The 14,776-nt window shown below is 46.5% G+C and overlaps 1 protein-coding gene across 1 annotated transcript in view; it reads right to left on the bottom strand.

Annotated features, from left to right (window-relative positions):
* The window catches only part of EP300 (E1A binding protein p300), a 79,316-nt gene extending 79,209 nt beyond the window's left edge, over window positions 1-107 (bottom strand). Inside the window, 1 exon segment of the mRNA XM_002927026.4 lies at window positions 14-107. Within this exon segment, the coding sequence (XP_002927072.2) occupies window positions 14-107 (94 nt within the window).
* Between the last annotated feature and the right edge of the window lie 14,669 nt (window positions 108-14,776).

Genomic DNA, 14,776 nt, shown 5'->3' with positions numbered 1-14,776 from the left:
TCCCCGGACTAACCTGTGCCATCGCTGGCCGAAGCCGAGAGGGCCGGAGATGAGAGTTTAGGCCGCTTGGCTGAAGGCGGCCCCGGTTCCACCACATTCTCGGCCATTTTTAATTCTTTCGAAGATACAGGCGAGGAAAACGAGAATCCTCGGGAAATCTCTTCTTCGGCCAGGGCTCCCCGCCCCGCTCCCTGGGGTGGGCTTGGGGGGCTCCGCCGGCCCCCGAGGGGGGTGGGGGAAGTTCCTTTTTCTTTTCGCTGGGTCGCGGTGGCTGAAGAGGGATGCGGACTCGATAGAAAAGGTAGGGGCAAGTGCGAGGGGCCGGGCCTGGGCCCAGGCCCGGAGGAGGGCACAGGAGCACAAATCCGCCGAGCGCGTCCGCTGCGGCGAATTCCCGAGAACTCGCGGCTCTAGAGGCGCAGTCCCCGGCCCGCCACGGCCGGCCCTTGCCCAGCCGAGGTCTCTCGGAGCTCCGCCGCCGCCATCAGCCTCTTCCTCCTCGGCGCTGTCCTCCTCCTTCTCATCGCCACAAGGAGGCGGGGGCGAAAAGGGGGGAGAGGAGGAGGCGACGAGAGACACTCACCTCCTCCCGGTGCCCCCTCCCGGACCTGCGCCCCCACCCTCCAAGCCCTCCTCCTGCCGCCGCGCTCCGCGCCGCCGCCGCACCGGCCCCTAATGGCCGCAGAGAGCTCGCCCGAGCCCAGAGCCAGGCTGGCGCCGCCGCCTCACATCGCGCGGCGGGCGGCGGAGGCGCGGCGAGGACGCCGGGCGCGGAGCTCGCCCTCGGCGGCGGGCGAAGGCGCCGCGGGGCGCGGGGTTATGTAATGGTCCCCCCTAGGCGTCGACGCCGGCCCGGCTGCCGGGCCGCGGTGGGGGTGTGTGCGGACGGGAGGGGGCTGGGGTCGCCTCAGCCCGTGCGCCCCGGGCCCCCTGCCACTGTCTCGGCCCCTGCCGCCTCTCTTCGGCCCGGCTCGCCTCCGCACTCTGGCTCCCGCAGTTCGCACTCAGCCCGGCGTCCCGCTTGCCCACTCTCGCCCGCTCCCTCTAGCCCTCTCTCCCCCCCAAGCCTAGCACACAAACAAGATGGCGGCTGTTGTTTCTTCCCTCTGCCGAATCCTCCTTACAGGCTAGCGGTAGCAGCGGCGGCCGGAAATGAGCCAAGGGGGGGTGAAAAAAAGGGGAGGGGTTGGGCCTCCGGAGGGAGGTGGCAAGGGGGCGGGGCCTGGGCCCGAGCAGCTCACACAATGGGAGAAGAGGACCCGGGGGCGGGGCCAGTTCCAATCACGGGATCCGCCCAAGGGCCCAACGCGGTTGGCGCTTCCGCAAACTCCCCCGGCGTCGCCCGGTGGCTCCTTTTAAAGGGGAGGACTTGGCGGCGGGGGGAGGGTTCGGGGGCCGACTCGGGATCTATTTTCAGTCGGTGTACACTTGCGGGGGAAGGTGCCTGGGTTGGGTCTCTGCGTAGGGGACCGGTGGGAACCGGGGCTGAAGGAGCCCGGGAGCTGCGCTGGGGAAGGCGCCAGGTCACCGCGCAGGTGGCCGAATAGGAGCGCGGGGGAATGACCCTGCGTCCCGGGCCCTTGGGCGGCCAGTCTTCCGAACCCCAGTTGAATCAACGAGACAGGGGGTACCCCGTCGTTGGCCAGTGTTCTGGCCAGAGACCCAGGGCGTCCTCTGCCCTCCATCTCTTTCCCAGAGGGAACGGTTCACATCCAAAAATCACACTGATTATGAGTTGTTTCCCTTTTCTCTGAATCTTACCATCTGTTTTACAATAAGCATATATTATTTTGATAATCAGGAAACAAAAATCACAGCGTTGGGAAGACGCTGTAGGACCAGACCTAAATTCGCTTATGGCCTACCACGTGTCCACTAGCCCCTACCAGGTACCTCTCTCACCAAAGGAAACTTGAATTTTCTGAATACATCTGAGACCTGAGGACATTCTGTGGTACTTCTTTTCACCCACTCCCAGTAGGCTAGCTCAATAAATGATCACGTTTAGGTAGTGCCTTAAAGATAATGTAGATAGGAAAAGGGCAAAAACGTAATAAGCTAAAGATAATCTAAGCATGGACAAAAGCAAAAATGTTAACTACGGAGAAAAATTCTTGAATATAAATAAAGTGTGTGCAAAACACAGTTTTGCAGAGGAGGGCCTCTCCAGCATGCTTTCACATTCCTACACATTACGGGATTCCGCCGTGTTTGGCCTTGGGTAAATTGGTACTTGAGGAGGTGGCAAGGTTGTTAGTGTTCCCCGAGGAAACCCCCAAACCAGTATCTATGGAGATAGTTGAAAGCTTTTTCACGTATTTCAGAGCTCATGCTCCTTAGTTGGTGTTTGCTTATTGTTGAATTTACTTTGGTGGTGGTGGTGGTTTGCTCTTTAAAGTGAATGGTGAGGAGAATAAGAAGCTAGCTGTGAAGATGTTAATGGAGCAACTCAGGTTACCAACAAGGATGAGTTCTGTCCTGCGATGTTCAGGCCCAATTCACCCCAACTACAGTAGAAAGCAGGTAAATTGAAAAGGTACTTTAAGAAAGTTGTTTCGGATGGATTCAGCATGTAGGACTAAGGTCAAAATGGGCCTTCAGGAATGATTCAGTTGTTTCTAATAGTTTATACCCACTTCGCAGTAAAGAGGACATAGGAAAGAAATGTGGACAACACCTGGAAACCTGACTGGTAGTTTCCTTCTGGAAGGTTGCTCACCCAACTTTTTGAAGAATTTCCGACCTTTGGGAAAAAATTTGCCTCCTTTTGCAGAGGATCCAACCTGAGCCTAAGCACCATTCAAACATAACTGGCCTGCCAGGCCAAAAATACCTTAGGACTGGGTAAAGGAAGCCTGCCCAAGAAGATCTGAGGACCATCTCATGAGAAAATTCTGCAAAAAGGAGAATCAGGAGCCATGGACCTGCCCAGAAGGGAAGGCTCCACAGTCAACTGGGAGTTCTCTTGCCTCCTGCTCCTTCCCGGGATTTGTGCCTTGGGGTCTTTACCCAGGACCTTGAAGTCAGCCACGTTGAACATGGCTGGAGAAATAAGGGTCACACAAATGCAGTCAAGGTGAGACTTAAGACAGTTTCAGAAAAGCAGAATGGAATCATCCGCCTGGATTATATCTAGCCTAATCAAATGAAAATTTGTACCAACTGTACAGTGGTATGCATAGATTGAGAGTGTTCATGAAGAATTGTCTGTCAGTCACTAGCTGGGAGGTGGGAGGGGGATAGGAGAGGGAGACACAGGAGAGAGCAGAGACTGGCAAGTAAGAACATGGGCACTGAAGGCTACCAGGCCTGGGCTTAAATTCTGGCTCTGTCACTTACCAGCTGTGTGACTTGGGCAGGCTCCTAATCTGTAAAATGGATTTCTTGATTAGACCTACTTTACTGTAAAGATTAAACACGATAATTTATGAATAATGCTTATCACAGTGTTTGACACATAGTAAGCACTCAATACACCTTAGCTGTTTCTAGTCATTTATTCTAAAATTAAGTTAAAAAGGGCTATTCTAGGTGTGGCCCAACAAAGTTTGTCTCAAGCACTTGTCATCAATGGAAGAATGGCTCATGAACTTGGGTTCCTCCCGCAAATACAAATGGGGACGGGGCTGTGAAGGTGGCTGCATATCCATTCCGAGGAATTATTGATTTATATACTCTTCTAAAATGTTGTCGGCGTTTGCCAGAACACATTTTTATTTATATCATACATTTAATAAAATCTGTTCTTGAAAAAAATTTTAGTAGCCAATATTGGCAAGGATGTGGAGAATTGGTATCTACATACAATGTTAATGGGAAAAGAGCATGGAACAAATGTTTAGGTTCATACTATTACACTTATAGATTTTGAAAATCCCAGTATCTCTAGGATGTGTTCTGCAAGTGCACAGAGATGGATATGAGAATGTTTCTTGCAGCATTATAATAGTTCCCCTCTCCGCTCCCAAAGGTAAACAAACCAACAGCCCATCTCTAGGTGAATGTTAAAAACAGTAACAACAACAACAACAAACAACTATGGATATGATTCCACTTATATAAATTTATGAAAGTACTCTGAGAAGAATAGGAAGTTACTGTTTAATGGGTACAGAGTTTCAGTTTGGTGAGATTAAAAAATTCTGGAGCTGGGTGGTGGTGATGGTTGCATAGCTGTGTGAATGTACCGAATGCCATTAAAATGTGCACTTAAAAATGGTTAAGATGCAGGGTACCTGCGTGGCTCAGTCGGTTAAGTATCTTGCTCTTCGTTTTGACTCAGGTCATGATCTTGGCATCATGAGATGGAGTCTGGAGTCAGGCTCCAGGCTCAGCTTGGAGTCGGCCTGGGATTCTCTCTCCCTCTCCCTCTGCTCTGCCCCCCCCATGCGCACATGCACTCTCTCTCTCTCAAATAAATAAAATCCTTTTTTTTTTTTAAGGTTAGGATGGTAAAGTTTGTGTTACGTATATTTGACCACAATTTATAAAAAAAATTTTAATGGTTAAAATGGTAAATTTTATGTTACGTATTTTTTACCACAAAAAAACCAAACCAAACCAAAACAAGTTAAAAAAAAAAAAAAGCAATGAAACGACCTTACCATGGTGAGATATAATGCAGTCATTTAAAAAGGAGTGGGTAGATATGTATTACCATAAAAAGATATCCATGTATTGCTAAAGACAAAAAGAAAATTATAGAACAGCAGGTATAGAATGGCTCTATTTTTATAAATGTAATTAATAACACTAATGGGTTAGAAGCTGCGAGAATATGTACCAAACTGTCAATGGCGTTGGAGTAAGAGAAGTGTTAGGAGGAGCTTTCATTCTACATTATAAAGTTTGTGGTGTGTGAAATCAGAACTAAAAAGCATTTTTTAAAAAAGCCTAAATGATTCCTCTTTGCTGTTAGGATAAAGCTTCATGCGCAAGAAATGGCCCTTGTCTACCTGTCTCATTTCTCTCAAATTCCCTCCTTGCAGCGAAGTGGAATCATTTCTGTGCTGCTTGTAATGTGTTTTCTCTGTCCCTGGGACATTCACCCGTATTCCTTTGTCTGAAACACTCACCACCCCCACCCCTTTTATCCACCTAATTCCCAATCACCTTTCAGGTCTCAACTTACATATCGCTTTTCCTGTAAAAGCCTTCCTGATCCGTCCCAAATTCTGGTTGCTGACTTCTCCCCTGCTGTCCCATGGCAAGCATCCTATACTTCTGAATCGCCTGCATTTCGCACTGTGTTACAGTCCTTGTTGGCCTTTTCGGGTGACCATGTTGTCCATCTCTCTCTCTCTCCTGGCTCCTAACTCAGAACCTGAAGCATGGTAGGAACTCAACTCAAATTTCTTTCTTTCTTTTTTTTTTTAAAGATTTTTTTTTTTAAAGATTTTTTATTTATTTATTCGACAGAGATAGAGACAGCCAGCGAGAGAGGGAACACAAGCAGGAGGAGTGGGAGAGGAAGAAGCAGGCTCATAGCGGAGGAGCCTGATGTGGGGCTCGATCCCATAACGCCAGGATCACGCCCTGAGCCAAAGGCAGACGCTTAACCGCTGTGCCACCCAGGCGCCCCTAAAGATTTTTTATTTATTTATTCGACAGAGATAGAGACAGCCAGCGAGAGAGGGAACACAAGCAGGGGGAGTGAGAGAGGAAGAAGCAGTCTCATAGAGGAAAAGCCTGATGTGGGGCTCGATCCCATAACGCCGGGATCACGCCCTGAGCCGAAGGCAGACGCTTAACCGCTGTGTCACCCAGGTGCCCCTCAACTCAAACTTCTTGAGCAAACGAATCGATACCACTGATTTGTCAATCTGGTCTGAGTGAGTGGGTCTCCTTGCCCATCCTTTATTCTCCTGCAGCAACAAGGACACAGTCTATCTGGCCCTGAAAAGGACAGTCTATATTACCTGTCCACCGGGTACCAGCCAATCTTCCTCTCTCCTGGAATCATGAATATCTTGACCCAGATTCTTTATAACAGAAGGAGAATAAGTGTTTGTATTCATTAATGATTCGGGAAAGCAAGGCTCTAAATCAAATAAAATGTCCTTCATGAGACCCCAAACTGAGGCAAAGGGAGGGCTTGAACTCAGGTTTTCCAACAGCACATACAGGCCTCTCACCACTGAACCCTGGGCAGGAAGCAGGTCTCATGCTTTCTCATGCCTCTGGTAATTGGTACAGGATCTGCTGCAGGATTCATAGCCAATGAGTGTCTGTTGAATGAATGAATGAATAAAGGAAGAAGGAAGTTCTATATGTAAACAAATACTCAAACACACACATTCACAAAGTCTTTTTTTTTTTTTTAAAGTAGGCTCCATGCCCAATGTGGAGCCCAATGTGGGGCTTGAACTCTTGACCCTGGGATGTGGACCTGAGCTGAGATCAAGATGTTGGACACGTAACCAACTGAGCCACCCAGATGTCTGCCCCACCACAAAATCTTTTCTATAAAATTAGAACACAGAGTGCCAAAGCCACAAAAGCAGCCACAGAATTTGTAACTTTCCATGTTGATAGACATGGTGCCCCACCATAAGGACTGAAGTGGACTAGTAGAGCCTAACTACTAGCAAGCAAGAACTTGCAATCTTGACACCCTGAACCAGCCTTTCCTGAGCATCTTCTCTGTGCCCAGCACTTTGTTGGGGACTGTGGATTCCAAAATGGAGAAGACACTATTTCCATCCTCTGGTCACACCATCTAGTTGGAGAGAAACCTATAGTGATAAATAGTTACCAGACAGAGTGATGGAGCCTCTCTCAAGGCAAACAAGGATGGATAATTCCTGAGCAAAACACTTGTCACATTGGTGCCTGGGTGCTGCTCACCAAGGCTGGAGCGTATGCTAATGAGAGGGCCCAGGCCCCAGAGGATGCTGAAAGAGAGGTCTGGCCAGGCCACAAAGGACCATGTGTGCCATACTGGGAAGTCTGGACTGAGACCTGCTTTTTATTTGGAACCTGTGGTCATTTGATCTACAAATTAGAATGTGTAGCAATTCAGTGGAATAGTAAAATATGTTAGCGGTATTATAAATAAAAATCTGATTGACTTCAAAATAAGAAAACCATGACCTAAAATTTCGCCCTTTATAGTCTAAAAGGCTTCTTCAAAGGATGGCAAAAAAGACAGACATGCAAATCAGATGTTTTCAGTGCCTTGTACCCCTAAGCTGATGGTAACTATCGCCACAATGTGTGGGCCTATCAGACTGTGACTCTACCTAAAGGATCTCAAAATAGCTCTGCTCTGCTCTCTGCGGCAGGCAAGCGTCTGCTCTATTCGGCAGTAGCTCATTCTTTACTATTGTTGCTATGTGACAAACTATTGGCTCTCACTGTTAATCTAAGCCTGCCAGAGAAAGGAGGGCGGGCAGAGGGCTTTGGGAGAAGCATCTTTCCTAGAATCGAATGTAACAAATGTGTCCTGAGAATTTCCTAAGTATTCCTGTGGTACCTGGTCCTAAAGATACAGATACCCAGTTCAGATCATTGAACATTTATTGAATAGCTCCTATATGGAGGCACTGTGCTGGGTTCCAGCAATGCAAAAATAAGCAAAATTCACATGATTTCTGCCCTCAATTTCTCACTGTCTAGTGGTAGAGATAGTCTCATAAGCAGGAAACTATAATCTAATATACAAGGTGCAACGATAGCGTCTTGGGTGCTATATGAACACTCAGAGGGGATGCTTTAGATGTGTTCAGCTTTGGACATGGTAATGTGCTTGTGGGACACCCATACGGACATCTCCCATGGACAGATGAACATACAGGTCTATAGGGAAATCAGACTCAATCCTTGCCCTGGAGGGTCTTGCTGTTGAGTGAAAGAGACGGAAATGTAAACACACAGATCAATTGCAAAACTCACAATTACAATTCACACAAAGATGATGGTACAACTACCTTGGCCTGGAAGTTTTGATGTCCCTTTAGGAGACAGCCTAGGAGCTGAGTCTTGAATGACTCAGAGTGCCTATCCTGGTACACCAAACCAAAGCAAACAAACAAGTGAACAAAAACAAAAAGTCTGACATGGAATAATTGAACAACTCTTTGGCTCTGTAGTCCAGGCATAGGTAAGGGGAGGCACAGCAAACACCATAAAGCCCAGACGCTGGGCTAGTGGCACTGGTGAGCTAGTGATGTGGCTTACTGGGAAGCTAAATGTGTGGCATCACTTGGTGACAAGAGATGTCCTGCGGTGTTGAGGTCATTACAGGCATACAAAGCAAACCCAGTGCTCCACACACTGCCAACCTGAAAAACATCTCCTTCCACAGGACTTCAGGTGCATCTCCTTGAGACACAGGTGGAATATCTGCCTTGTCCTCCCACCTGTAGCCTCATTGCAGGTTTATTCTTTGCACTTTGCACTTTGACTCATCTTGGCATATGTCAGAGTAGAACAATTTCGGGATTGTGAGTTCGAGCCCCACACTGGGTGTAGAGATTATTTAAATCAATAAATAAAAATGTAAAAAAAATCAGCACTTTGGCAAACAAAGGGTTAATTCATTTAACCCACAGAGCTCTTGCATAGGAAAAAAGAAAAAGAAAAGAAACTGGACAAAACAGAAACCTCACAAAACAATAAACAGTAGTGGCTGACAAACTCTAAGGTGACCCCCCAAATTCCCACCTCCTCCCATTCTACCTGATGTTCATGCCTCTGTGTTAATCCCCTTCTCTGATGTGTGGGCAGAATCTGTGACTTGCTTCTAATCAATAGAAGTGGCAACGGTGATAAGATATCACTCCCAGATCATGTTGTGTGATATAAGGCTGTATCAAGACTTAGCCCAATCAGATCAAGAGATTCTCCTTGCTGGCTTGATGGATTAAGCAGCCATGTGGAGGAAGCCAACTGGCAGGAAACTGTGCATGGTCTCTAGGAACTACAGGCCAATGGCCAGCAGCAACAAAGCGGGACCTCCAGTCATACTGCTACGAGGAAATGGATTCTGCCAACCATCTGAATGAGCTTGGAAGCAGATTCTTCCCCACTCAAGCCTCCAGATGAAACGCAGCCCAGTCAACACCTTGACTGCAGCCCTGGGAGAACCTGAGCTGGAGACCCAGCTAAGCAATGCCTGGACTCCTGACCTGTATCAACTGTGAAATAATAAATGTCTGTATTGTTTAAGCCACCACATTTGTGGTAACTTGTTATGTAGCAACAGAAAAATAATACAAATGGGACTTTTTCAAAAACGCAAATGTATTTTTAAGTAGGTAATATATCAACATGGTTTAACACCTTAAAGGTGTTAAAAGGTGTATTTGGGGGCACCTGGCTGGCTCAGTCAGTGGAGCATGAGACTCTTGATCTTGGCGTCATGAGTTTAAGCCCAGTGTTGGGTGTAGAGATTACTTACAGTAAATTAATAAAATGTTTAAAAGAGAAAAGGTATATTTCTCCTTCTGCTCATTTTTTTTTAAAGATTTTTATTTATTTATTCGTCAGAGATAGAGACAGCCAGGGAGAGAGGGAACACAAGCAGGGGAGTGGGAGAGGAAGAAGCAGGCTCACAGCGGAGGAGCCTGATGTGGGGCTCGATCCCAGAACGCCGGGATCACGCCCTGAGCCGAAGGCAGACGCTTAACCGCTGTGCCACCCTGGCGCCCCTCTCCTTCTGCTCTTGTCCGCTAGTCATTTAGTGCCCCACCCCAGTGACAATCTTTGTCACCGATTTCTTGCATATGCTTCCAGAGCAAAGCAGTGCATATTTGAGCAAAGAAATTTATATTTCTTTATATGTTTAACTTTTTTCTTTTCATTTAAATGGTATACAAATGCTCTTCTGAACTTTTATTTTTTAAAAATTGTGACAGACAAGGGCACCTGGATGGCTCAGTCAGTTAAATATCTGCCTCTTGATCTCAGCTCAGGTCTTGATCTCAGGGTCGTGAGTTCAAGCCCAGCTCCACACTGGGCATGGAGCCTCCTGAAAAAATAAAAATTAAAAAAGAAACTATTCTCTAAACTGTGATATACCTCATTCATACAGAGGAGTGTGTGACACCCACGCACACACACATTTTAAAGACAAAGCCAACACTTGTATAATCATCGGGTGGGCCATGAAACGAAACACAGCCAGTCTTCGGCAGCTCCGCCCGTGGCTGCGTGGCCTCTCCTATCACATATCCATTACTTCTCAGAAGCATAACCATTACGCTGATTTCAGTCACTACCATCCCTTGCCTTTTTAATATAGTTTTCCCTCCCGTGTATACATCATCAGACGCTGTAGAACAGTTTCGCCCATTTTTGACCTTTATATAAAGGCAATCATACTCTTCTTTTGTGATGTATTTGTTTAGCTCAACATTGTGAGGCAACCCAGCCATGTTGATGCATGAAGTTGTGATATGTTCATTCTATTGCTGTAGGGTTTTCCACTGTCTTAATAAATCACCGTTTATTTTTCCATTTTACTATGGGTGGACATTTTAAGGCTTTTCATTTTTATTCTATCAGGAGCAGTTCTGATCCAAAATGGTGCACATGGGCAAGGCTCTCTCAAGGAGTATAGGTCCTAGGACTGGAACTTCTGGGATATAGGGCTTTCACAGCTTCAGTTTTTTTCTGAGCAGTTTACCGTTTTACACTCCGGCCAGCAGTGCCTGAAAGTTCCTATCATCCCACTTCATTGACAACATTTGGTATTGTCAGATTTCTTAATTTTATTTACTTATTTATTTATTTTTAAGATTTTATTTGAGAGAGAGAGCAAGAGCTGGGGGGAAGGACAGAGGGAGAGGGGGAATCAGGGTTCATGTGTGAAATGACACGTTCAAGGGTAGTCAGGGTAACATTGTTTATAAGAGCAAAAGATTGAAAACAGCTTCAATCCCCAGTGGCTGAGGACTGCTTAAGTAATTTATGATACAAATTTACAAGGGAACACTAATGCAGATTTTTTTTTTGTTTTATATAGGCTGAAAAGGAATATCTTCCAAGATACATTGTTTTGTTTTTAAATATTTTATTTATTTGTCAGAGAGAGAGAGAGAGTACAAGCAGGGGAAGAGGCAGGCAAAGGGAGAAGCAGGCTCCTTGCCAAGCAAGGAGCCCGATGTGTGACTCAATCCCAGGACCCTGGGATCATGACCTGAGCCAAAGGCAGACACTTAACTGACTGAGCCACCCAGGAGTCCCCCAAGATATATTGTTAAGAGATGTAATAGGCAAGTGTCCCATACTGTGTATAATATGCTACCACACTCATAGTGAATATGCAAATATACTTGTATTTGCTTAGAATATCTTGGAAGGATCCTCAAGAAAATAGGTATAGTGGATGTTTGGGAAATCAGGATGGAGGGAGACATTTTTTATCATACGTTCCTTTGCACCTTTTGGATTTTCTACTAGTTGCATGTATTACCTATTTTTTTAAAAGATTTTATTATTTATTTGAGAGAGAGAGAGATAGTGAGAGAGAGAGCATGAGCAGTGGGGAGAGGGAGAAGTAGGCTCCCCACTGAGCAGGGAGCCTGACGTGGGGCTCGATTCTAGAACCCTGGGATCATGACCTGAGCCAAAAGCAGACGCTTAAGCAACTGAGCCACCCAGACACCCCACATGTATTATGTATTAAAAGTAAATTAAATAATTTAAAAATGTATTGTGTTTCTATTATGGGGCAGACCTGTGCTAATTCCTAGAGATACGGTGGTGAACAAAATAGAGATTTTTCCTGGTGGAGCTCCCAGTCCAGTGACAGGAGACAGTCACTGAAGCCATCGTTGTGGTGACATGTGATGAGAGCTAGAAAGGGGACATTGAGCCACTTTGGAGGAAAGGGACACGTAGCAGGGACAGCCATCAGAGTTTTGGAGGAGAGCAGGCAGCGTGGGGAGCAGAAAGAAGAGGGAGCCAGCCCGTAGAGGTGGCTGGCAGAGAGCAGAGGCCCCGGCAGGGAAACAGCATTTGTGGAGGGAGAATAGAGTTCTGTCCATTTGAGGAACTGAAAGAACTTCAGCTCAGCCGGAAGTTGACATGAGCTGAGTTGGTTTTCAGAAAAAGCCACACTAGAACTATGGAGAAAGGATTGAAAGAGGGCAAGAGTGGAGTCAAGAAGACTGGTTAGGAAGCTTCGGCCATCATTAGACGATAGAGGACTAGAGGCTGGATTAGGAGGGTGGCAGTGGGGACAGAAAGGGTGGGACAGAGTCAAGAGACATTGAGAATGTAGAATCTACAGACTTACTGGTTGGATGATGGGTGAAGGAGGGAGAGGATCGTTACCATAGTAAAGACTAATATTTGGTAGGTATTTACTATGTGGTAGCGCCCGCCCAGCACTTGGTGTGATTCTACCGTTCAGTAACCTGGGGAGGTAGGTACTGCTATGATGAGAGTCTGAGATTTAAAGTCTGAGAGGGTGCAGGAACTTGCTTGAGGACACAGGTATTATGTGGCACAGCCACTATTCGAAGCCATTTATCTGGCTGCCACATTCATGCTCTTAAACCATCTCTCTCTCTTTCTTTTTAAGTGTTATTTTATTTATTTTTGAGAGAATGAGAAAGAAAGTGGGAGGAGGGACTGAGGGAGAGGGAAAGAATCCCAAGCAGACTCCTGGCTGAGGGCGGAGCCCCACGCGGGGATTGATCTCACGATCCTGAGGTGAAGAGTTGGATGCTGAACTGACTGAGGCACCCAGGTGCCCCTCTTCACCCGTCTCTTAAAGGTCTGGGCAACACAGCTGCCAGGTTTGGGCAACTCAGTGGTGGACGATGCTATTTATTGAGAGAAAACACAAGAGAGAAAGAAGGTTCAAGGAGGAAAACGGGCATCTGACTTCTCTAGTTTAAGGTCCCTGCAAGACACCGGAGTAGGTAAGCAAAATAGGCCATTTTATATCTAAAAGTAGAGAAAGTTCTGGGCTGGAATTTGGGCCTCATCAGTACACAAGAGAACAAAGGAGTGGATGAAACTAGACCATGACAAAGTAAGAATAAAGAGGAGCCAGTAGAGGTTTTTTCCAGCAGGGAAGTCACATGATCAAATCTTGTTGATAGGAAGATAAGACTGGCAGTTGTGTAGAAGATTGAGTAGGGAATCTTGGTAGCAGCAGAAGACTCTTGGAGAAATAGGCAGCAGAAAACCCAACACTTGCATTCATTCTTTCCTTTAGTTATCTTCTAAGCATCGCCAGACACTTTGCGTGAGGTACCACCAAGCCCAGGGAACACAGAGACAAACCAGACCCTGTCCCTGACCTCTTGGAACTTCGGGAGCCAGGAAAGAGTGAGATTAGTGAGCCTTATGAGAAGGGTAGAGGGGCACAGGGCGCTGTGGAAACACATGGGAGGGAAAGGAGACTTAAATCCACTTTGGGCAGGAGGTTCTGCAGTAGAAGATGTGACTGGAGGTAAGCCTTGATGAACAACTGAGTGTCCCCTCGATGAGTAACAGGCAGAGCATTGCAGGCACAGCCAGCAGGGTGGGTAAAGGTACTGCTACCTTAAAATCACGACTTCAATAACTGCAAAGGGGTTCAGTGGGTAGATGCAAGGGAAAGGAGGCTGGATAAGGCTGGTGATCCTGATAAGCTCCTGAAAAGCTGGGTTCTTAACCAAGGAGTTTGAATTTTATCTTGAAAATAGTGGTGAGATATTGGGGGTAAGCAGGGAAATTGTGTGATCAGATTTGCCCTTTAGAAAGATCCCTGTGACCACAAAGTGGAGAATGGGCAGGAGGAGGCCAGAAGACAAGCAAAGAGAATAGCTGGGAGGATGTTGCAGTGAGAGTCAGGAAAGATTGGTTGCAGTGATCCAGGTGGAAATATTAAGGACCTGAACTCAGGTATTACCACTCAGCTCTCTCTAAGTTCTGCTGCATAGCCAACAGCTTTAAAATCTCATGGCATATGGCAATCTATACTTAAATTTTTGCTCATATAATAAGGTTGCAGGTTGGCTATCTCTCTGCTAGACTCAGCTACCCATACTTTTTCATTTTGGAATTGAAGAAATTGAAGGAATAGCCATTATCTGGGAACTTTTTAGGTGAAGGACCAGAGCAAAAGTACCCCAGTCAACCCCACAATTGCATTTAAAACTGGTTGAGTGCAACAAAGTTCCCATATGCTCCCATTGGCCAGAGCATATCATATGGCAAAATCCAAAGTCAATAGGCCAGGGAAACATGTTAAGGGTCGGAGGAAATGAATGCTTGTGAGCATATAGGAATAGTTCCTAGCAACCGGTATTTGAGGACAGAAAGGAAAAATGGATTTGATTTGGAATTCGGTGGGATTTGATGGATGCACCAAGGATCACCTCAGGTGGTTAAATTGAAGGTAGTACCACTCAACAAGAAAAAGGATAAGGAAGAGGAACCTTGTAGTAGACGATGCCCAGCATCACATCTGCCTTCTTGTGATCACGGTACCCTGGTTTTGCTTTTAGGGAACCATTCTTTCTCCACTCTCAACCATTATGCTTTGGGTGAAACTTCTACCCCTTACCAAGGGTGCGTGTGACCTCATCATAAGCCAATGAGAACATACTGTACTCTCAAACACACGGATTCGTTGGGGTGGAGGTTCATGACACACACATGGCCAATCACAGCCAGTGAGGGTCAATTTTCCGTCTTTAATTTGTGGATTTGAATGAGAAAGGCCAGCAGGAAGAGAATGGAATGTAGGAATCTAGGAATTGAGTCAGTGCAGATGAAGCAGAGCAGGGAGGAGATAGAAGAATGGCTTCAGGTGATATCACCTGAACTTTGACCA

The sequence above is a fragment of the Ailuropoda melanoleuca genome, chromosome 15 (assembly GCF_002007445.2).
Source record: "Ailuropoda melanoleuca isolate Jingjing chromosome 15, ASM200744v2, whole genome shotgun sequence".
NCBI lineage: Eukaryota > Metazoa > Chordata > Mammalia > Carnivora > Ursidae > Ailuropoda > Ailuropoda melanoleuca.
Note: the sequence above shows the minus strand (reverse complement) of the source record. Positions and strands in the feature narration are given on the sequence as shown.